Source organism: Artibeus jamaicensis, unplaced genomic scaffold (assembly GCF_021234435.1).
Source record: "Artibeus jamaicensis isolate MK-2021 breed Jamaican fruit bat unplaced genomic scaffold, CSHL_Jam_final scaffold_1689, whole genome shotgun sequence".
NCBI lineage: Eukaryota > Metazoa > Chordata > Mammalia > Chiroptera > Phyllostomidae > Artibeus > Artibeus jamaicensis.
In genome coordinates this window covers 6612685-6634383 of record NW_026522029.1, presented here as the reverse complement: position 1 = coordinate 6634383, position 21699 = coordinate 6612685, and the positions used below count along the sequence as shown (strand labels likewise).

Below are 21699 nucleotides of genomic sequence, written 5' to 3'. Positions count from 1 at the left end.
CAGCTCCAGCAATGGAGCTGCTCACTCTAAGGCTCCCCCACCCCCCTGCCACTGCCCGCCCCCTGGGGACCCAGGATGCTGGAAGAACCTCTCTCATTATTTTTCTTCTCCAATTTGCTATGAATGCTCCGAGGGCAGGAAGGCAGCTTGCCTCTAATTGCAGCTGTCACCTCCCGTCAGGCAGAGGACACCAGCGGAGGGGCAGGGGGCGGAGACAGGCTGCGCCCTCCCAGGCTGCTGCAAACAGGGATCTGCATTGTCTGTTCCCAGCCTGCGGGCTTTCTGGGCCAGAGTAGGCGGGCTGGTGGCTGCCAGGGGGTGCCTGGGGTGGCATCACTCCTGGGCCATGTGCCACCACCACCACCGTGGCTGCTGGAGCTGAACCACCACCCGTTCCCTCCCGCCCCCCCAGGGCTGACTCTGGGGCCACGGGGAAGAGGCCAGGTTTGGCACCAGGAATGTTGCTTCTATCACCCGGGCATGCCTTGGCCTCAGCGCGGAATTTACATGTGTCGCTGGGTGGGGGTCCGGCCTGAGCCTGGGTGTTGGGGGGCAGTGTGTGTGGGACTGCAGGGTAGGGTCCGGCTGTCACTCTCAGTCTGCCCTGGAGGGCCCCCCCTGCCCCCCTGCGTGTTCCTGGACAAAGTGGGGCAAACACCTGTCTTACTTGCTCACTTAGAAAGGAGATAATGGGTAAGAGAAGGCTTTCTGATGCTTCTAGGTGCCACAAATACTCTGTTTCTTGTGCCTTTGCAAAGATGGGGGGCTTCCCCCAGTATTCCTTGTACCTATGCTCCTTAGTCAGCCATTTCTCAGGGGCCAGGGCCCAGCTGGAGTCTCAGAGGCAGCCGGCACAGCTGGGGTGGGGAGTTGTCTCTCTGTGCTCCCACTCCCAGGAGGGCCAGGGGTTCCTAGCTGGGGAGCAAAACAGTCCTGGGGACGCGAGAGATGAGGTCTTTATTGGGGGCCTCTCTGGGGAACAGAGGCCCAGAGCGCTGGGCCATGGAGAACGTTCAATGAGGTCGTTGGGGTGGGGAGGGATGTTGGAAGGCTTTCCTGCTCCTCCCCCTGCACCCCTGCTGCCACCTCCAGCCCCAATGTGAGCCACACCCACCCACATGTGGCCACTCCCTCACCAGCCAGCAGGCAAGACCTCTCCAAACACAGGCTGCCTGTCCTGCTCGGGACACGCCTGCCTCCTCCCCCTCCTTGCTGCAGAAAAGGAACCTGGAGCCCGGCTTTTGGAAGCCTCTCCAGCCACCGCCCGCCCCCTGCCTGGGGGGCCCAGCGCTGGGCCCTGGCCCCTTGGGCGCAGTCAGCTTTCTGAGTCCCTGGGATTCAGACCCAGACGGCGGTGTTAATGTCGAAGCCCGAGGGCGAGGCCTCCAGGGCCTTGGGGCAGCCCGTGGAGGGGCTGTCTCCTCTCCTGGTCTCCCCCGGGCCTGGAAAGGGGAAATGCCCGGAACCCCTGGAGTGGCTCCGCTTCTTGACCTTCTGCGAGCGGCCGGCTCTGGGCTCCGAGGCCGTGGGCGTCGCCCAGCCTGGTTTCTCCTTCAGCAGCCGGTCCCGGTCGGGCCGCACGCTGCGCAGGAACTTCCTGAAGATGTTGGCTGTGAGGGTGAACCTGCGGCCCAGCTCCCGCGGCGGGCCCCTCTCTCCTCGGGGCTCTCCTGCCTCCCCAGGCTCACCCTTGTCCCCACCCTTCTCCAGCTCCGGCAAGTCCAGCCAGTTGCCCACCAGGTCTGCGAAAACATTGTCGCCCAACACCAGAGGCTGTCGGTTCCGGCCCCGGGACATCAGCGTGGAGGTCCAGTCGTCGTCCGCCTCCGCCAGCTCCGGCGGCTGCGGTGCACGGCGCTGGGGCTCTGGCGGCTGCGTCCTGGGCCCGGCAGCCAGCTCCGTCCCCCACACACTCCTGTGGGGTACGCACCTGCTGCTGCCACCACGAGGAGGCTGGCTGGAGGGAGAGGGGACGGCAGGCCTGGCGGGACCTCTGCCCCCCTCCCATGGAGGGGGCCCCGGCTGTGTCCTGGGGCTCTCGAAGCAGTCCCCGGAGATCTGCAGCTGCTCCAGGGCCGTCTGCACCTGCAGGAGCTTCAGTTCCTGCAGCGCCCCCATCATGCAGTTCATCTGGTCCTGCAGGCCGTCGCCCACTTCCTTCATGGATATCTGCGGACAGAGGAGAGCGCCAGGACACTGAGCCACGGCGCCCAGCTAGATTCCCCTCCCACGACACACAGCTCCAGGGTCATCCAGCCGGCCGTGACCCTGTCTGGTCCCTACAACCTAGGGCAGGGGAGGGCCCCAGGAGGGAGTAACAGTCCCGGCCGCCCACAGGCTAGGGCAGGCGCAGCCCGCTGCTCTGTGGGTGTCTGTACAGACGCACGTACATAAATTAATCCGTATTTAACCTCCCACTGCTCTGTGAGGGAGTGACTCGCTCTGTTCCCACCTCACAGATGAGGAAATGAGGCTCCTAAGGAACTTTGCTCGAGATGGCCCAGTGCCAGGCGAGCTGGGGTCCGTGAGAGGGGGCAGTGGGTTGTGGGGCGCACAGACGTCATCATCGTGTCCCTTCCTGCGTCTGCGCCCTCTTCCCCCGAGCCTCCCCGAGGTGGACGACAGCAGCAAGGACGAGGACACACTCCTGTGGAACAGGAATGGTCCTGAGGACACTACACACCCCATTTCTTTGCGTCTTCACCTATTGCTGTCCTCGCTCCAACGAACGAGTTAACCTCGGTGGACGAGTCACTGGACTCACAGGGCTGGACCCAGTCAGAAGCCCCCACACATCTCTCTCCGAGCCCCCCCCCCCCGGTCCCGACTACCCAGCCCTCTCTAGCCGGTGGCTGGCAGTGCCCGGCTGGCCTGGGGAAGCAGACACCTCGCCCAGCTTTCTCCGTTCCTTCTCTCCCTCCAACACCTGTCTACTCCCAGCTGCTCTTGGACTTGGCTGCAGGGCTCTTCCTGCCTTCTTGGCCCAATTGGCGCTGCTGCCTCAGCCAAGAGCGGGGACACTGGGGGCCAGTTCCCCAGCCCCTTTGTGGGTGTCTGAGGCCTGAGTCCCCGGTGCCAGCTGGAAGGGGCTAGGAGATGGGCTTGGGTGAGGGCCGAGCTTGGAGGCCGGGCAGGGGATGCTTCTTCTGATAACATTCACCAGGCTCCAGCGCCCGGCCCAAGCTGCCTGGGTCCCGCCAGCTCCCTCCCCAGATCTGCTCGGGTTACCACCAGCAAACCTCCTGTGCGGGGACCATCTGTTCCTTAAGCCCCCCAGAGACCCGTGGGGATCATCTTACCTCCCAGCCTTGTCCTGATGCTCAGAGCTAAGCCCAGGGTGGAAGGTTCGGGAGGACAGGCACGAGGCCCTGCAGGGCCACACTCTCATGCTCTGGGGCTTCAGGGTCACACCCTCCCCTGCCAACTCCGCCCTGGGGTGGGGATGCGGACAGCTCCTAGGCCAGCCCCAGGGGCAGAGAGGAGGAGGATTGACTGTCCCTGGGGGCAGTGTCTGGTCGAGCACAGGCCACTGGAATGGCTGTCGCAGCAGCAAGAGACACAGCCTCTGGGGTGGCCGTGCTCACCCGTGGCCCCTTGCTCCACTGACCTCTTCACTTCTGCCTCCCTGACCCCTTCCTCAGCTGCAGCTGGGAAGACCCAGAGCAGAGTCACAGGGGACACTCAGCTCCCCCACCAAACACTCCTCTGACTTCCCGCTTCCTGCCCCCCCCCCCGATACCACCTTCCTCCTCACCCGGAGCCGGAACTGCAGGGTCATTTCAAGCTTTTCCCTCCCAGCCACCCGTCCCTGTTGCCCGATCCTCACATCTGCTTTCCACCCCCTGAAATGCAGACGCCTCCCCAAGGCCTTCCTGCCACCCGCCACCCGACGGTTCTAACCCACCTGCGCCTCCGAATCGCATCCCTACCCCCGGGTACCACCCACGCTCCTGTCCCACCACTCCTGTGACACACGACTCGCTCCGCTCCGTGTCCCGCTCCCCCCAGGCCCTGCCCGCCCCCTGCTTCTCCGGGTGTTTCATCGTCTGTCACTCATCACTCGGGCAACGTTTACTGAGCATCTGACTGAGGTAAGGACCCGCCAGAGCCTCGCTAGCACCTTGCACTTGCTGCGTACCCATAAAACATACATTGAGTACCACTGAATACCCCCAATCACCGCCACCCCCGACTGCTTGCTGCCCTGGGACAGAGCCTCCCCACACAGGGAGACCGAGTCAGGGACACGCCCCAGGGCTTCGTCTCACCAAGGGGCAGAGATTCCGCGCTTGCAGGCTCCCTTCTGGAAGGCTGCACACGGGCCGGGTGGGAGGCAGTGGGGGGAGTGACATGAGCCCATTCAATCTCCTCCAGCACGGAAACATGCTACAGAAGTGACGCTGACATTTGGTGCCGTTTCCCAGTGAGGACAAATGTGTAGGCCTGGACGGATTCAGGGCTGCCCAGAGAACAGAGGCCCCATTTAGGGAAAGCGGAGCTGAAGTGACACCCACATGCAAAATGATGTTCCGCCTTGGGTGAGATTTTGGATTCTGGAAACAAATGGAGGAGGGTTCGAATCCCAGCTCCGCCAGTTAATACCTGCGTGATCTCGGCAGGTGATTGAAATTTCATTTTCCAATTTCCCCATCCTTTAAAATGGGACTCAGACCTCCTTCCTCATACAGCTTTGGAGGGATCGGGTGAGGGGGCATGTGATTGTGAATTGGGGCTGCTGTCTTAAATTTAAGACTTCCTGAGAACTCCCAGAACATCTAGTGATGATTGGACTCCATTCGCCCACCTGGTCTGGTCAAGGAGAAATACATCTCTCTCTCATCCTGTAGCTCTGCTCCCACCCCCACCCCACACAGCGGAAGGGGGGGAACGGAAGGGGCAGCCTTGGCATCCTCCTGCGCATCGCCAGCCAGCCGTGGGGAGAAGGAAGCCCAAGTGTGGGAACGGTGGCAGGGGCATCAGCTGGGTCCCCACTGAGAGGCAGCTGCCTTTCCCAGCCTCCAGGGGGATGATGTCACCCCGGGAGAAAGAGCCAGGGGCAAGCTGCTGTCTTGTCCAGAGCGTGGGACCTTCTCAGATCCCAGGGCTTCTCCTGCCTCAGGAACGGAAGAGGGAACAGAAAGCAGTGTGGGGAGGGCGCGGGAGAATGGGCGGCACAAGCCCCAGTCCCTCCTCGCTGGCCTCCCAGGGGCTGAGACCTTGCTCAGGACAGGGACCAAATCATGTGATTTGCGCCGAGGGGCTCAGGCTGAATAGGAATAAATCCAACAGCCTCCTCCTCTTTCCCTACTGCGAACACCTCTCTCCTATCCCGGAGATGATGGTGGGAAGCTTTTCTGAAAGAGGCCACAGAAGGTCCCCCCACGCTCCTCACGTCTACCCACCCACCCCACATCCATCTTCTGCTGCCAGCCCCTCCTGCACCTCCAAATGTTTGGTTCTAAAATTTGTCTTCACGTCAAACTTCAGTCTCTCTCGCTGCAGCTGAAACCTGCCCAGGTTTCCTCCGTGTTACAGGCAAACGCCTCCTGGCACCATCCTGGGGGCTGCAAGGAGCCATGTGCTGAGGTCTGAGACCTGGCCTGGGCCAGGCTGACTATCTGAGCCATGTAACTCTGGGTGGACTCACCAAGCTTTTGTGCATCGGGTTCTGAGTCTGTAAAATGAGAACCCCTCCCGTGGTAGCACTGGCCATGCCCTCTGCGTGGCCAGATCTGACCCCACAGTTACTCTGGGAGCTGCGGGGGGCTAGGCCAGTCCCCCCATCGGAGGATTGGGAACTCCCAGCTGAGAGGTCCTATTTCTTCCCAAGCATTCTCCCCGAGGCCTCCCATGTGACTTTTACTGCATCTATATACGGCCTAGTCTCTTACTTAATATTTTATTTAAATCTACCGTTTACATAAATGCATTTCTATAGAAACTTGATGAAGTGCGTGTCACTTGCCAGAAGCAGATGGCAGCTCTCGGAAGCTAGCTTTGCCTCTGAGCACCAGCCGGTGTCCACCGAGCCCCCCCACCGCGGAGACACGGCGCATCTGTGGGCGGCCCGGACCCCACGCCTGGCCCTTACTCAAGGCCAGCAGGCTTTCCAGGTCATCGGCATCCCTGACTTCTCAGCCTCATGGGATTGTTGTGAAAAGAAACCAGGACGGCCAGTGGGACGTGCAAAGTCACCATCGTGCAGCAAGAAGAACACGGAGACTTGGAGGGACTCCAAGACCCGACTCAGCTCATTTCCGCCAAAGGCGTCTCTTCACTGAATCCTCTGAGGAGGGCAGAGGGGCTGGCTGCCTGGGGCTGCAGGGGACCATGTGGCTGGGAAGGGACGACCCCAGCATCCTGGACCTCCAGGCCTGAGCCCTCGAGCGGGTGGTGTGGGGTCAGCTGTCCGTGGGCAGCACCCACCTCCCCCCCACTGGCTGGGCCCACCGTGGGGTGGGAGGGGTGGGGACGGGGAAGTGTGGCAGCAGCATCCCCGGCGCCTTCCCCGCCCCCTCCTGGGCCCCTGACGGGTCCACAGCTGTGCCCTCCACCACCCATCTCACGCCCTCCCCCCGAGCAGCCGGAACCCTTCGTCATAAGCTGCAGTTTCGCCCGTGGGCCTGGCAGGGTGCCTGCCTTGGCCCCCCCCCCCCCATTACTCACCCAGCCCCCCACACTGTTCCTTTCAGCCCCTCTGGAAGCTGGAAGGAGGTTCAGGGCCGGAAATGGGAAAAGGCCTGCTTTTGCCAAGTGGCCCATTCTCCAGCCCAGTGAATGGGGACCTTCACAGCCCCCCACTCTTGGCTGGAAGGCTCCACAGGAAGGTAAAGCAGAAAGTTTGCCAGGAGCCAGGGAGGGAGGACGGAAAAGAAAGGCCTAAGTTTGCAATGGATGAGCCCGTTCTCCCAACTGAACCATCTCATGGGGGCCATGTGCTCTGGCAAGAGGCCGGCAGATAGAGAAGGGTGCCCAGTCCTGCCTCCTCAGCAGCCTGTCCACCTGACCAAGCCCTTCTGCCCGACCAGCTTCAGCCCCTGTCCACGCAGTCAGCCAGTCAAGTTCCCTGAGTGTCCGCAAGAAGCCGCTACCTCCCTCTTCTCCCTGCTGCTGCAGGCCTTTGTGCCCTCCTGCGTGGGTTCTTCTAGCAGCCGTCCAGCTCACCCTTCTGCCTCGGTTCCCTCCCTCCCCATGTCCACCCCGTGCCACGCCCCAGCTCATCCTTCCCTACACGCTCATGTGGCGTTCAAGGCCCCGGAGTCCGCTCTCGACAACTCTCTCAGCCCCGTTTTCCGCTCCTCCTCTCTGCTCTCTGCACGTACCTGCCATCCTAGCCAAGCTCAATCGAGTCCTCAAACGTCCACCAGTCTTCGGACATCCTCATTACTTGCATCTCTGGGCCTTTGCTCATGTAGTTGCGTTATGTGCCTGGAAATCTGTTTTTCTCCTGCTCACGTCCCTGTTTCTCCCTTAAGGTCTAGCTCTAATGCCACCTGTCCCACAGTTTTCCCTTTTCCCCCAGCCGGAGGTCGTCTCTGCCTTCTCAGAGCCCAGAACCACGCCCCTCACGCACCCGATCCCTCCGCCTGCATTAGAGGTTCGCATGCAGCCCCGGCTGGAGTGCACTCTGCACTCAGACTGGCTGGTGTAAATCCCAGCTCTGTGATCGTGGCGTCTCTTCACCTCCCCTTGTCTCAGTTATCAAACAGGAATCATCCAAGTACAACTTCTTAGTGTTGCTTTAGCCACGAGATGCCATAATACATTCTAAGCCAGTTATATAAAAAGATGTTAATATTGATAGATGTTATGATCTCTCTCAGTAAACCGGGAGTTCCCTGAAGGCAGAATCTGTGTCTGTTTATATCTGTAACTGCAGCACTAGTGCTTGGTAAAGCACATACAACACAGTGTGAACTCAGTGCCCTTGTTCCGTGAATGAATAGTCTGTAATGTCACCAAGCCACCGTCAGGAGTTTATCACGTGCCTACCACACACCAGGAACCCTGTGGCATGCTAAGGACATACCGTTGGAGAGACACTCTCCCTATGCTGTCCTGAAGTCTTCTCAGGAGCTGTATAAAGTCAGTATTCATAAAACCCCATTTTACAGCTGAGGAAATCAAGGCACGGAGAGGTTAAGGCAGCTGCCAGGGTCACACAGAGCCAGGACTTGAGTTCGGGCCACAGCTGCTCCCACTGACCAGCCCACTTTGTCCAGCCCAAGCTTCTCTTCGCTCCCAGCTCCAAGGGAAACTGCATTGGGAGATCCTTTGCAAAAGTTCTTTCTGCCTCAATAAACTCACTCTGGCCACCAAGAGCTCAAGTCTATTCCTGCGGTACTTCCTCTATCATCATCTTTTCTCCTCCTCACTCTGCCTTCAGACCCTGGACCTCCTCCAGACACCAGGACCTCCTGAGCGGGTGGCCACCAGCCGCTAGATTATTGCCTTCTAGGAACGCCACACTGTCCTAGGATGACCTTCCCCGGCCTGAGAGAAGTCCCATGCCTCAGCTGGGATGGAACCTTCCAAGAGCTGGCCTCTGTCAACCTCCTCCACCTCCAGGAAGCCTTCCCGGCCTGACGGAACTCCATGAGCCCCCATGACTCAGCTTTCACGCACTTTGCTCTACACTGAGCTGAACTCAGGGGGAGCGCCCTGTGAGCATCTTACACCTGCTTCCCCCGTGTGCTCCGTCTACCCCTTTGTTAGAAGTCCTCGAGGGAGCGGTGTGTGAGGAACAGCTGGTTCCACGGCCTGGGGATCCAGGCAGGGCCCCTCTTTGGCCGCCGGAAGGGGGGAGAGATGTGCTCCCTTCTGAGCAGATGCAGCCCCCAAGCCCCTCGTCCTAATGAAAAAGTGTGTCAGCTGCTGCTGCTCGCCTGCCACATTTCATCCCTGCAACCCGATCCCGGTCCCCTTCCAGGCAGGGCCAAAGGGCCAGCTCTCCAGACATCAACCATCAGCAGAACTGAGCCAGGATCCCCAAACCCTCAGCCTCCCAGACCTCCCCACGCTCACTCACTGCAGTGTGAATAGTCTGCTTCAAGAAACTGGGAAATTCTGCTACTTTGGTTTTCAGGAACAGACTCTCCTTGTCTAGAATTTATGGGCCAAGGACAAGGCCAGGACGCAGCGGGGGAAGCGCAGAACACCCTCGACAGAGACCAGTTCACAGGAATTTAGGAATAATGTTGAGCTTGACCGGTATTCCTCAAGTGCCGTTCCCGGGGGCACAGCGCAAAGCCAGTCCTCTTGGGTGGCGGGTAAGATTCTGCTGGGACAGACACACACACGCACACACACCCCCTCAAACTCATGACACAGACTGACTGTGTGCCTTTCCCACCGCACTGCAGACCTGAGGGGGAAACCAGCCAACGGTTTCCCATCTCGGCCACAGTGAAGCCGCACCGACTTCAGTGCCCACAGCCCTTACAGAGCCAAGGGCTGAGCCTGGGCTAACTCAGCTCTGCTCTCTCCTTCACTCCCCCTGGGGAAACTGAGGCACTGAGCTTTGGCTCAGGGAGCTAAGCACTGGGCTGAGGTGTTGGGGAGTGAACAGCTCCCCCAGCTCTGCCTGTCACTCTGCTGGCTGTCTCCTTTCTGGGCAACTGGCACGGGGGAGGGGGTGGAGCCCCATGGGGGATGGGGATGGGGAGGGTGCAGAGCTCTCCCATCTGAGTGTCATTCTGGGCCCCAGGCCAGGCATTTGGCTTCCTCTCCAAGAGAGTCAAAGGCTGATGCTGCTCAGACAAAAGGCCGAATGGAAGCTAGGGGAGAGCTGGATGACTTCAGCCTCCCCCCTTCCTCTTCCTGGGGATGGGGGGCTCCAGCCCTTGGCGGGAGAAGGTGCAAAGCAAGACCTGGAGCTCCGTGCAGTGCGGGTCCCTGTTTGCCTTTTTATTCTCCTGGCACTCGCAGACTCTGTCTTCCTCCCTCACCACCTCCCACCTAGGGTGCTGCAAAAAATGCAAATCAGGAGGATTTTAAAATTCAAGCCCATGCCAGGAACACCCACAACCCCTCCATTAAGGCAGATACTGAGGTGGGTGGTGTGGCCCCAGATTCCAAGCATAAAAAGAGGACTCGGTTAGATTCTTTTCTCTGCATGGGCCTTGGACCTCAGACATTATCTATGCTGGCCTTGACCTTTCTTTCTGCTATTGGACAAATGCATGGGAAAGGTCAGAACTGTGTTTGCGTGGGCTGGGCCAGCCATTCCATACAGACGTGGGACGCATGGGAAAGCCAGTTTGGGAAGGGACATGATGGAGACTCTTCTGTCCCTCATCACAGAAGCATTTCCCATCTGTCACCACAAAAAAAGGGTGTCAGGAAGAAGCACCAGAGAGAGAAGTGACCATTGACTCCACCGGGCAGGCCCTGCACGGGACAGACAGGAAGAGCGCCTGGTCCACTTGCCCAGGAAGCCCCGCGGAGAACACCTGCACCCCCAGCCTTCCGCCCCGCAGAGCTGGCCTCTGACCCAGCGGGAAGGGTGTGGACTTTGCAGGCAGGAGGGGGAGAGGCCGCCAGGGAATCTGGAGAGCCACGGACTGGCTCTTTCTGGTCCGAGTCTGCGGTTGGGAGCCTGAGGGCACCTGGCTCTGAAAAGTAGCAAGAGGGGAGAAAAAGTGAATCCGTGAAGCGGTCGACTCCAAGCGACACAAGCTAAAAGGGACAAAAGAGGCAGAGGCTCGAGTGGACAGTCCGGCTGAATTCTGTTGGTTGAAGGAACAGGGTGGCAGGTTAGGGCGGAGGGATACGAAGTCGGTGGGAATCAAGCAGAGTTTTAGCAGGCACCCTTCCGCTACCTAGGCTCCCCCTCCCCCACCGAGCTACTTCCAGACGCAGCCCGTGCACCCACACACGCCCCCGCACGCTCCCTCCGCACGCCCCAAGCCCAGACCCGACATCTGGCTGAGCCTCCGCAGCTCCCGCTCGCGATCTGCCAGGCGGGCCCCTCCTCCCCCGCGGGGTCCTCCCTCGCCATTCCAGCTGCCAGCCCCCTCCCTGCTGGCAGACAAGTCCGGGCAGACAGCCGGCCCAGCGGGCCCCGCAGCGACGGCAGCTCTGCCAACCCCGGCAGAGTTGGGGGCTCCGGGCGGTGCCAGCTCCCCTCGAGCGACCAGTCCCCGGCTGACCTGCTGCCCGGGGCAGGATTCCGCCTGGCGCACCCTCCCCAGCTCTTCGCCCGCCCCACGAACCCCAAATCGTCCAGAGCCGCCTCAGCACCCCGCGTCCCGCTCGTTCTTTCCTCTTTCCCTGTGTCTATGAGTTTATTTTCTCTATGCTTAACCCCTTTACCTTTTCCATCCAGTACCCCAACCGCGTTCCCCTCTTTCTATGTGGGTGCCTCGGTCCCACTCCATCCGCGTGTCCGTCCGTCTTGGTGTGCACCCCCTTTTCTCCCTAAGGTTCCCTGGGCACCTTTCCGTCTGGGTTTAGTTAGCTCGTCCTCTTTCACTTGTTGGTGTGGCCTCACTCCCACGCAATCTTTGCTTCAAGTTTCCTCGTGGCCCTTTACGCTCAGGACACGTCTGCCTGCCGGTGCGCGTCCCCCCCTCCTCCCTGGCCAGCTTCCTCCCGCGCGCGTCCCGGCTCCCGGGGTCCGGCGGGGCCAGGTACAGATCCCAGAGAGCAGCCCGCCCTGGCACCGGCTCCTCTCTTACCAGCTCCTGTTTGAGGCGGCGCAAATAGCAGTCCATTTCCACGCTCCTCTTTTTCATGCGCCCATTTGCTGGGCTCGGCTCCGCCACAGAGTCTTGGGTGGCAACACCAGCCCCACAAGCCGCGCGCTCCGCAGGCTGCTGGACCCTGAGATCCGCGCCTTTCGCAGCTCCGAGCCGAGCCTGGGAGACTTCAGCGGCTTTGCCTACTGCAGGCGGCGTGCGGGCCGCGCGGGGGGCAAAGGGAGGGGTGGGCCAGCCTATGAGCGTTCAGCGGGGATGCCTTCAGCCAATCAGGAGAGCGCACGGGGGGCGGAGCGCGGGCTGGGCACCCACTAGTGGACCCCGCCTTGGGGGTGTGCACCCGGCAGGGGCCGCTGCTTTGGGGGCCTGGCCGCGAGACACCTGGTCCGGGCCCGCACGGTAGGGGGCACAGTGACGCCAGACTGTGCCGACGCCCGCCAACAAAGCACACGAGCCCTGTTCGGTAGGAATGAGAGAGCGCGGTCTCACGGTGGGCGCTGGGTAGCGGTCTCAGAAAGAGGTTGAGTGCCGTAGTGTCGACCCCCTTGTGCCGAACTCCAATCAGAAAAGAAACAGTCTCAGCCCTCCACCGCTCAGCAGCTCTTTGTTTGTTTGTTTGTTTGTTTGTTTGTTCGTTTCCCCCTGGTGGACTCCAAGTGTGGCTCTACCCCCACCCCCTAGTGTAAGGTCCCCCCGGCCCACTCCTTGACAGTGGAGCAGAGAACCCGCCGTTCGGCACTCCCTTATTTAACACATGGAACACTGTGGTCCGTTCGGCCAGGTTGTAGGTCTGGGAATACAAAATGGGACAGGTAAGGTCTCTGCTCCCACGGAAGTACGTGGGGAGGGGGCGGGAGAAGGATGAGATAAATGCGTAAAAACAAAACCCGGTAATTGCAGACAGTGATTCTTTATGAAAATATAAAACGGAGTCATGGTTGGAGGCTGCTTTCAATAGATGGGCAGGGAGGGGAGGAGCAGGCCTTTTTCGTGTCCCGGACCCAGGCGGCCTCCGTTATCCTAATTCGGGGAGCGTTCTGGAAGGTTGGGGAAGGGAGGAGGACTCAAGGATGCTCGGATTCTATTAAACACGCACCGCCGGCGTCCCTGAGGTGTGCGAGCTCCAGCCAGGCCCTGGCCGGTGGGATCTCTGCCCAAGGACCGGAGAGGGGCCGCAGACCAGCCTGCGCTCCTCCCAGGCGAGCCCGGATCCGCCCTGCCGGCCTCCGCGCGCTCGGAGGCGCTGATCCCTCTCCACGGGCCCGGCGCTGCGCCACCCCTCCTAGCCCGAGCGGGGCGGTGTGGCACCGCCCGAGAGTAATTAGGGCAATTAGCGACGTGTTGTTTCAAGGTAATTAACGAGAAAAGTGTGCCACAGGCAGAATTTGGGGGCTCTGAGCGAGACAGAACCTCGAAGAGCCCCAGAGAATGAGCGAAGAGAGACTGCGGGCGCCGCGGACCTTCGGATCGGTGTCAGCAAAGAGCGCCACTTCTGTTTACTATTGGAAGGTGAGAGAGAGGAACAACTGTAGACATGACAGCTTTGCAGGGTCCAGTCGGATGGCCTCCTAGGTCCTCAATTATAAGTGAACGTGCCCACGTGTTTTGGCCCAGCCCCGAGAGCCCTGTGGGGACACAGCTGGGGCAGCGGGAGCTGAGGGATACAGGAAAGAAAGGAGAGGCGGAGGTGGGTCAAAACCTGGTCCAAAGCCTGTGTTTCAGTGGCCTCTTGTGAAGCCCAGGTGCTTGCGCTCCCTTCAAGGTTTCTCTGTTCAGGCTCCTATGTGAGTCAGAAAAATCAACGCCCACAGGCTGGAGTGGGGGACCCGCACAAGCATTACCAATGCCTGCTGGAAGAGCCTGAAATTATATTTATTCTGTGCCCCCTCACCTTCTGGTTTCCTAGCAGTTGTGAGCCAAGACAAGATCCCCAAGGTTCTCCTTCCCGTGGTGGGACACCTGGAGTACAGAGCTACTCTCTCCAACCCACGGAACCAGTTCTGGAGCTGAATCCTCTGGGTTTGGGGTAGAAATCGGAGCCTGGTCATTAACACATAGTCCATGGTGGAAGCCTTATGCTGGGAGAAGACCCCAAAGTGGGTTCTCCAACCAGCAGGGCAGAGCTTCGCTCACTGTGACGCTGCTTGAGTAGTCTTCAGGGTCAAGTTTAAGCCCTGTTTTTCTCCTTGCCTGATAGCTCGGGAACGGGAACCCTTTTGGAAGTTAGGAAGGTAACTACAGTCAAAGCTCCAAGAGATGCAGGCTGATCTCATGGCAAGAACTTTGGACAGAGTGGTTAGGTCTTCCAGACTCTCGGCCCTAATGCATTAGGAAGACTTCGCACAGTGCTTCCCTTCCACTGGCCTCAGTTTCCCTTGTATATCATTTAAACCCATGTGAATTGAACACATTTATACTAGGAAGTAGTCAGGACAAGAGGAATCCATCTTAGAGTTAAAGGGTATGTCCTCGGCCAAGCCGAACTGCATTCCATTCATCCATTTTTAAGCAGATGTTTAATGCCTGGAAGTTCAGTGCCTGGGAGAGAGGCCCCAGACAAGCCAGAGGTGCTATTACGTGTGGTTCCCGCCGGGCGCTGGGGGTCAGTTGCTGTTACACTTGGAAGCCCTCCCGTGACGCTGGGCTGTTGCACGTTTCATGCTTCCTTTCGCCTGAGAAGGTCAACACCCCACCCAGCACGTGGGCGCTCCGCTCCCCAGGTTCTGAACAGGTCGTCTGGGCAGAGCAGGAGGCAGGAGCAGGGAAAAGGGCTGCCTTCCACTTCTGTCTTTCTCTCTTTTAAAAAAGGGTGTAAGTGGTAGAGACTAAAGCCTGTTGCCATGGTTATGTAAACACGGGTAAATATTCTGGGGTTGAAGATGGGGGGATGGGGGTGGTGGCCATGATCCATATTTGCTGTGGAGGAACCAAATGATCAGCCTCCTCCTCCCTCCTGCCCCCCCAAAACTCAACCTCGAGGGAGGATGAGACTTATCTCACTTGGAAATGAGGAATAAATCCGAGGTCTTGAAACTGGTTCTGTACATGCTCTCCCAAAGCCACCCAGAGCTGGGGTGGCATCTCTGATTTGCCCTCTGCAGGTGGGGGTAAGAGATGTGTCAGGGGGATGCTTTTCCCAAGGGAGATGGCACAGTTGCTGGAAATTGTGTCTAAGCATGTCAAACCCTTGGGGTTTGCCCAGCCTAGTTGGGGGGGTGGCCCCCTCTGTCCCGCTGCCAGAGCCTGAAGGTCCTGGCACTGAGGACGGAGCTCCAGGGGAGAGGCAGAACCAGCTGTGTCCCAACAGAGCTCAGATCCTAAACTAAACAGTGGAAATGCGGCCCTTCTCCTGGCCCCAGACACAGCCCCACCTGGAGGTTGCCACCCACGTTCTAGGGAGCTCTCCAAGACCTACCCCTGGGGGAGGGAGAGTCCATTTTGTCTCTACTGGCAACAGAAGAGCTGGGGAGCCCATCCTGGGGCGAGGAAAGAAGCTGGTGGCCATGCGCAGCCTGGAAACCTCAGCATCACCACACCCTCCTGTGTCCCCATTGCCCCAAGCCTCTGCCCCTTGTGGCTGCCCACAGCCGTTACCCCGAGCCCATCCTGCTCCTCCAGGGCTCCTGAGCACCAACAGGAGAGGCTGGAGATAAACCCGTGTGGTTGGAAGGTATTTGGGTAGCAATTCCGATGGATCTCTCTGGCAGAGAACCTCCCGGGCTGGAGAGCAGGCCCAGAGGTGCTGAGCAGAGACCAAGGCCCTGAGAGTGACCACACTGGGGGCGCTGGGGGGGGGGGGACCTGGGCTGCGGCCCAGCTCCTCTGGAAGGAATCCAACTCCTAGCTGTCACACCGTTGCCCTCTTCTCCTGTCAGACAGAGGATGGCCTCCCTGCCTCTCCGAGTCCCAACGCCAGGGGAGGGCGCAGAGGGATCGGTAGCCTCTATGTTGGGAGACCTCTCAGTTCCAAAAGGGAGATTCACTTTGGGCTTCTAATGAAAACTCCTTTGACTAGGTAGAGGACTAAAAAAAAAAAAAACAGTAAAAAAAAAAAGCTCCCCAGCTTTTAATGTCTTCAAACGCAGAATGGCATCCTCCCCGCTCAGCAGACAAGCACCACTGAGGTCCACAGAGGAGGTCTCTGTGGCGATGCAATGAAGTCTCCCTGCCTTCCGGGTGACCCCCTTCTGCTGCCCTCATCTGCACGCGGCAGGGTTCCCGAGACAACAACAGCCACTGAGGGAGTGTGTGCTGTAGCTCCTGGCACATGGAGTTGACGTCCCTTTTGTACCCGGTGTGACTTGCACATCACTCTCCCAGCCTCAACTTCTTTACAAAGTCGCTCGGCGGCAAGACCAGCCAGCTGCCAGTCACGCAGGAGCTGAAACTTTTTGGAGATGACAAGAGGGAGAAGCGCAGCAAGTCCTCACTTATCGTCATCGATGTGTTCTGTGACTTTAGCTAAATGACGCATAAGGAAGCCAACTTTACCGTCGGCTAATCGACATAAACAAGAGTTTAGTTTCTGTGGTATCTCTCAGAGTGACATTGAACGAAATGACGCTATGCGAGGCCCTGAACTATAATCTTTTGAGAAAACTCTGTGCCTGAATGGGCTATCTCATGTGAATAATTCGGGGGGCATCAGAACTGCAAAAAGACTGGCCTAAATAATAAGCAATCGGCCTAAGGGCTGGCTCTCCGCCCTGTGTGGAAGGAAGTGTCGCCGTGGGCCTGGTGCTTCCAGGCCCTAAGCAACGGCTTTATTGCTTCTCGGGAAGCAAGTATTTTCATCTTGCAAACATTTGCTGGAAAAGCAAATGTTTTTCAACTGCAAAATGCTTGAAGAATGTGAGCACACGGCTAAGGGAAATACTTATGAAATTTGTGCAAACTGATGCTGGTATACGGCGCTAAGAAAGTGACTTGCTCAGCACTCTGGGGACGTTCTGCCACATCTGCCTCCCTGGAGACCCAGCCCTGGCTTTCCTGTAACCTTACCACGGCCTGCCACTCGGAGCGGAGGCTCATTTTGTTACATACTACCTGGCCGTCTCCACCAGCTTCTAGGAGCAGCTAACAAGGACCAGGGGCTGGCAGCCGGCCAGGGAGAGGCTGGTTAGCAACAGAGAAAGGAGGCTACCTGCTTCTCCTCCTGGGGCTCTGCCGTGAGGAGGAAAAGAGGTCATGTCTCAGGTTTGTCTCTGGTATTCGCTGCGGCTCCTAAGCCTCTTTGGGTGGTTTTCGGGGGCCAGAGAACTGTCTCAGCCCCAATCAGGGATGGTGGGGATTTCAGCCTGGACACGCTGAGGGGGGCCACTGTCCTGGGTGACAGCTGCTTCTGTGAAGGCTTTTGCCTACCCAGAGGGGCACACCCCCTCCCTGGGGTTTTTGGGGTGGGGTGGGTGGGCGGTGACTATCAGCTTCAACAGTTTGTACCCAGAGAAAGCCTCAAGTTTCCAGAGTGGAAAGCCAACGAGGCCAAGAAACACCATCATCACTTAACAGATGAAGATACTCACTGAAAAATAGGAGCTGGATATGCAAATGAGTTTGGGCTGTTCCTCGCCCCGCCCCCCCCCCCCCCCCGCCTGCTCCTTCCCCGCCTTTGGACAGGTTTTCTTTGCTGTGATTATTCCTCATGAATCATCATCCACAGATAGTGACTGAGGCAATGGAGGGTGAATAATGAACCCCCAAATGGTCTTTTGTGTCTCTGCCTGGAGGGTTTTGGAAATAGCTTTCATTTTAATCATTCTGACTTAGCATCACACAATTGGGGAGCTGAGGAGGACCTTGTAGATAATCAGGGAATTGTGACCTTGCGGACGGACCAGAAGTCAAGATGTGTGGGGTTGGAAATCCAGCCTGCCACTAAGAACAGTGCTCCTAACATGGACTAAAAGGCTTTCCTTGTGTCGGCTCGGTCGGCTCCTCCAGAGCCCTCTGAGGCCTCGGCTCCTGTTGCCCCCACCCTGCAGGGGCGGAAGGGAGCCTGGGGACAGAGCCCCTCCGGGTGGGCGCACAGAGGGTGTGGCTCTGACTGCAGAATCCACTTACTCGCCACGTGGCCTCAGACAAGTCATTTCACCCCTCTGAGTCTGTTTTCTCCTCTGTAATCTCTCGAGTTTTAAGGCTTGAACAGTCTGCATTTCCTGCCAAGCCTGTCATTTTGCAAGTCAGGAAGGTGCAGCCCAGGAAGGTGAGGTGACTTGTCCTGGGTCATTCACGGAGCTAATGGCAGAACCAGCCCAGGAACCTTTCTTCTCTGTGCATCAGGCAAAGCCCTCCTTCCCCTCCACCTCCCTGGGGCTGGTGTTTCTGGAAGAATCTGACTCCTTGCCTTAGAGACGATCTGTCCTGTAATTTCAGATAGACAGATTGGCGTTGCTGGGTGTGGGTGGGGCCAGTTACAGCCCCAAAGATGAGTTCTGGAGGCTGTCAGTGCTGGTCCGAGCTCTTGGACCTGTCTCTCTGTGTGCCGTCTTTTTCAGTGGTCAACAAACTCCTGTGGTAACCTTGGCAACAAGCACAGGGCTAGCATGCTCTCCCTGGTGAGTGGTGTTTACAGTTGTTTGTCCTCATCAAGAAAATGTTTGTCTCTCACCCAGCTTTTTTCATGGTGCCAGTGGTTGGAGGTGCCAGTGGTCGGACCCTGCACCCCTGCACCCTTCCCCCTGTCCTTTGTTCTCCTGCCCCAGACCATCCACTGGTGTGTGCCTTGGGAGGAGCAGGGTCCGACGGCCTGCTCTGGCAATCAGTGTGCACCAGCCTTCCCAGCATCCTCATCCCCGGTGCCCTCCCCTTGGAAGAAAAAATTGGAGGGGGGTGCAGGTGCCAATAAGCAAAGCATCAGAGTGCTCGGAAGTGAGACCAGGGTATCGCGGGTGAGGCATGACTCTGTCCACAACGGCGCTGAGAATTCACATGTGTGTAAGTGTGTGTGTGGCTCAGACGCTCTGAAATGAGTTCTCACCCACTGGTGAGTGGAAAATTAGCTTTGGCAGGCGAGGAACTGGGTGACAGGTGAGGAAGCCAGCAGGGTATCGGTGTGCTTCGTCTACAGTTGCTGTTTGCTGGTGTTGCTGACAATATCTCACCGTGCTCCCCCAAACTGTAATTAGGTAGAGTGGCAATGACTTGGAAGGCCTTGGGTGTGTGGGAGGGGGGCACTAGTACCTCAGAACGGCCTTGTGACCTTTGGACGCTGGCCGCGTGCTCAGCAGGTGGGCCGAACTGGGCAGTTGAGAATTGGCATGTTCCCGATGGCCCACAAAGCAAGCTGTGCAGCTTACATGGTTCCGGTGGGTGGGAGAAGAAGCAGTCCAGGGACTAAAACTGGGAAATTCTGCCATATGGCACAGTGTGGGAGGCCGTGTGGGCCAGGACCGGCAGGCGGGGGACCTGGGGTCTTGGACTGGCTCTGCTGCCTCCAGATGACCTATAAGCTCTCCATGCCTCGTTTTCTCTAACTGTAAACTGGGGCAAATAATCTCGCTGCTGCCTGCCCGCTGTGAAGGGAAAGCGTATGCAGGCCCTTTGACACATCGAGAGTCGAGAGCACTGCTCCAAACAGGAGGCTCACGCAGGCCAAGGGAGTTCTCGGAGCCTGTAGGGGGGCAGCGGTGTCGGCTGCCTGGGCGTCGGTTTCACCACCTCTGCCCGGACAGGTACCTGAGCATCTGGGACCCATAAGCCTCATCTCCTCTCCATAGTCAGCCCACAGGGGGAGGCAGGCGGCCGGCTCTGGGCCTCCCCTGCCCCCACCTGAGACGACAATCCCTCCGCCCTCCCTGATCTCTTCCCCGCCTGTCAGTTTAATTTAACAAGGTTGCGGGAGAGGTTTGATTTAATCAAACCCGTTGCTCTATCCCTTCTGCTCAGAGGTCCCTCAGTGTCACCACCGAGGCTCAGATTAGACAGTGACAATTACTTTTCTTCCCTGGCTATTGCCTCCCCCCTCCCCCTCTTTCTGTCCCTGGAGGGCCGGGAGGCAGACCGGTCTCCTGGGACCTAAGAATAGATTCGGAGGATCAAAGGAGGGAAGCCGCCGTGGCCTGAGCAAGCCCCTCTCTGCCTTCCCTGGCCTTGTTTAAAGCTGAGTGACAGACTGAGGGGTGGGGGGTGGGGGGCGGAGACCGAAAATGGGAGCAGAGCTGCCTTGGAAAGGCTCGAGGGTGCCTGAGGACAGAGCTGCGCCATCATCTGTGCCATCACCGATGGTCCTTGCGATAAAACCCCCATCTCCGTCATTGTCCTCGGGACTGGGGTGCAGGGTGGGCCTGCGAGTGAGGAAGCTGTGTGCTCCTCCAGCGCCAGACCACCAGCACTTATTGCCAGCCTGGCGCTCAGCCTGGATTCTGGGGTCTCTGCAGCTGGGGGACATCAACAAAAAAAAGGTGAGACTCTATCACCCTGAGTTTCTGTGGCTCTCTTCTTGGCACCACACCCACAGTGACGGGAGGAGCTGCCACCCGAACCAGGGGCTCCAGGGAGGCTGTGTGGGTGTGGGTGACCGGCGGTGTGCGTTGGGGGAAGGAGGCTGACTGGTGTGGGAGGGTGTGTTGTGTATTTAAGTGCCGGGGGCTGGAGACCAAGGCAAGGGGGCTCTCTGGTGCAGAAACCTCAGAGTTTAGGGAGTTTAGAATTCCAGAACAAATCTCTCTTTTGGCCATTTAACCCTTCAGGTTCTTCCTTTCCCAGGAAGTGGGTGCTCAGCACCTCTTTTCTCGGGCAGCTCACGAAAAAGCGACAAAGGACTCCTGAGGGTGACGGAAATCCTGAAGGTGAAATTCTTTTTGCCTTGTGCTCTTCGGTGTTACATTCTCCCACCGGGCTGGGCCACTGACAGGTGAGCCCCACCCTGGGCCCCCTTGGAGTCCCCCCCATCTGTGTCCCCTCCAGATAGCCAGCAGACACCGTCACCCTCAGGAGTCGATGTGATTAGTAGAAACTCTCCTGACCGCGCCAAAGAGAATCCCTCAAACGCACACCCTATTGAGCGCACCTCACTGCAGCTGACAGCCGCTTTATCAATTAAATTCCACATTCCCTGTCTTCAGAGACGCCACGAGCCTCCCTACCTAATAAATCACAGACCCCCAGTTATTGTTACATGTCCCATCAGTCTCTAATAAAATCCCTGCCAACAGGGGCTGGTTATTTATTATGCTGCCCGGACAGGAATGAATTGGGCCCCATTCTCATCGGGAGGAGAGCGAACGTGATGCCTTCCTCCCTAAAGACTGAGGCTGTGATATTAAATGGGGGCAATTAATCAATGTGGGCTTTGGGTGTTGGGGGGGGGAGTCTGGTCGGGAGAGAGAGGGGATGGCCTGGGGCTCTGTGCTGAAAGCCAGCCAGGCAAGTCCCCACAGAGCACAGGTGCCCGAATGCCTGTGTGAAAAGGTGCCCCTAGTCCATGGGGCCCCTGCAAACACACTTGTCTCCGCGTTGGGTTGTGGCCACTTAGGATTCAGCAGGGTCGTGATGTCATAAGTTCTGCCCAGCAGACCAGGTGTTATTACTCGATACATTTGATGTAACAGGTTCATTTACTTTTCAAAAATATTTTATTTATTTCGAGAGAGAAGGGAAAGAAGGGAGAAAGAGAGGGAGAGAAATATGGATGTGTGAGAGATACGTCAATCAGTTGCCTCTCGAGTGCCCCCAAATGGCTCGCAACCCAGGCAGGTGCCCTGACTGAGAATCAAACTGGCGACCTTTCCATTCACAGGCTGGCGATCAATCCACTGAACCACACCAGCCAGGGCCCAGGAAGGATTTTAAGCAAAGAAAGTGTCAGTCATTCCATTAATGTTTATTAGGTCCATGAAGGGCCTGGCACTGCCTTGACAAAAATTCTCTTTTGTGAGAAGCTCATAGTTTTTTTAGTGTGAGGGACAGACATGGGAACAAGGAACAAGAACATAGTAAGTGCCAGACTGGACTTATCTGCAGTGTGAAAGGGGAACCTGGGGAGTGAAATTAAAAAGGTTGT

General features: G+C 58.2%; 1 protein-coding gene across 1 annotated transcript; it reads right to left on the bottom strand.

Moving 5' to 3' along the window:
• Positions 1–938: 938 nt before the first annotated feature.
• On the bottom strand, positions 939–11892 carry INKA2 (inka box actin regulator 2). Its single transcript, XM_037152550.2, has 2 exons — positions 11679–11892; positions 939–2169 (listed from the first exon to the last, which is right to left on the bottom strand). The coding sequence occupies exons 1-2, from the start codon at positions 11733–11735 to the stop codon at positions 1339–1341; spliced, it is 888 nt and encodes a 295-aa protein (XP_037008445.2). The 5' UTR covers positions 11736–11892; the 3' UTR covers positions 939–1338.
• Between the last annotated feature and the right edge of the window lie 9807 nt (positions 11893–21699).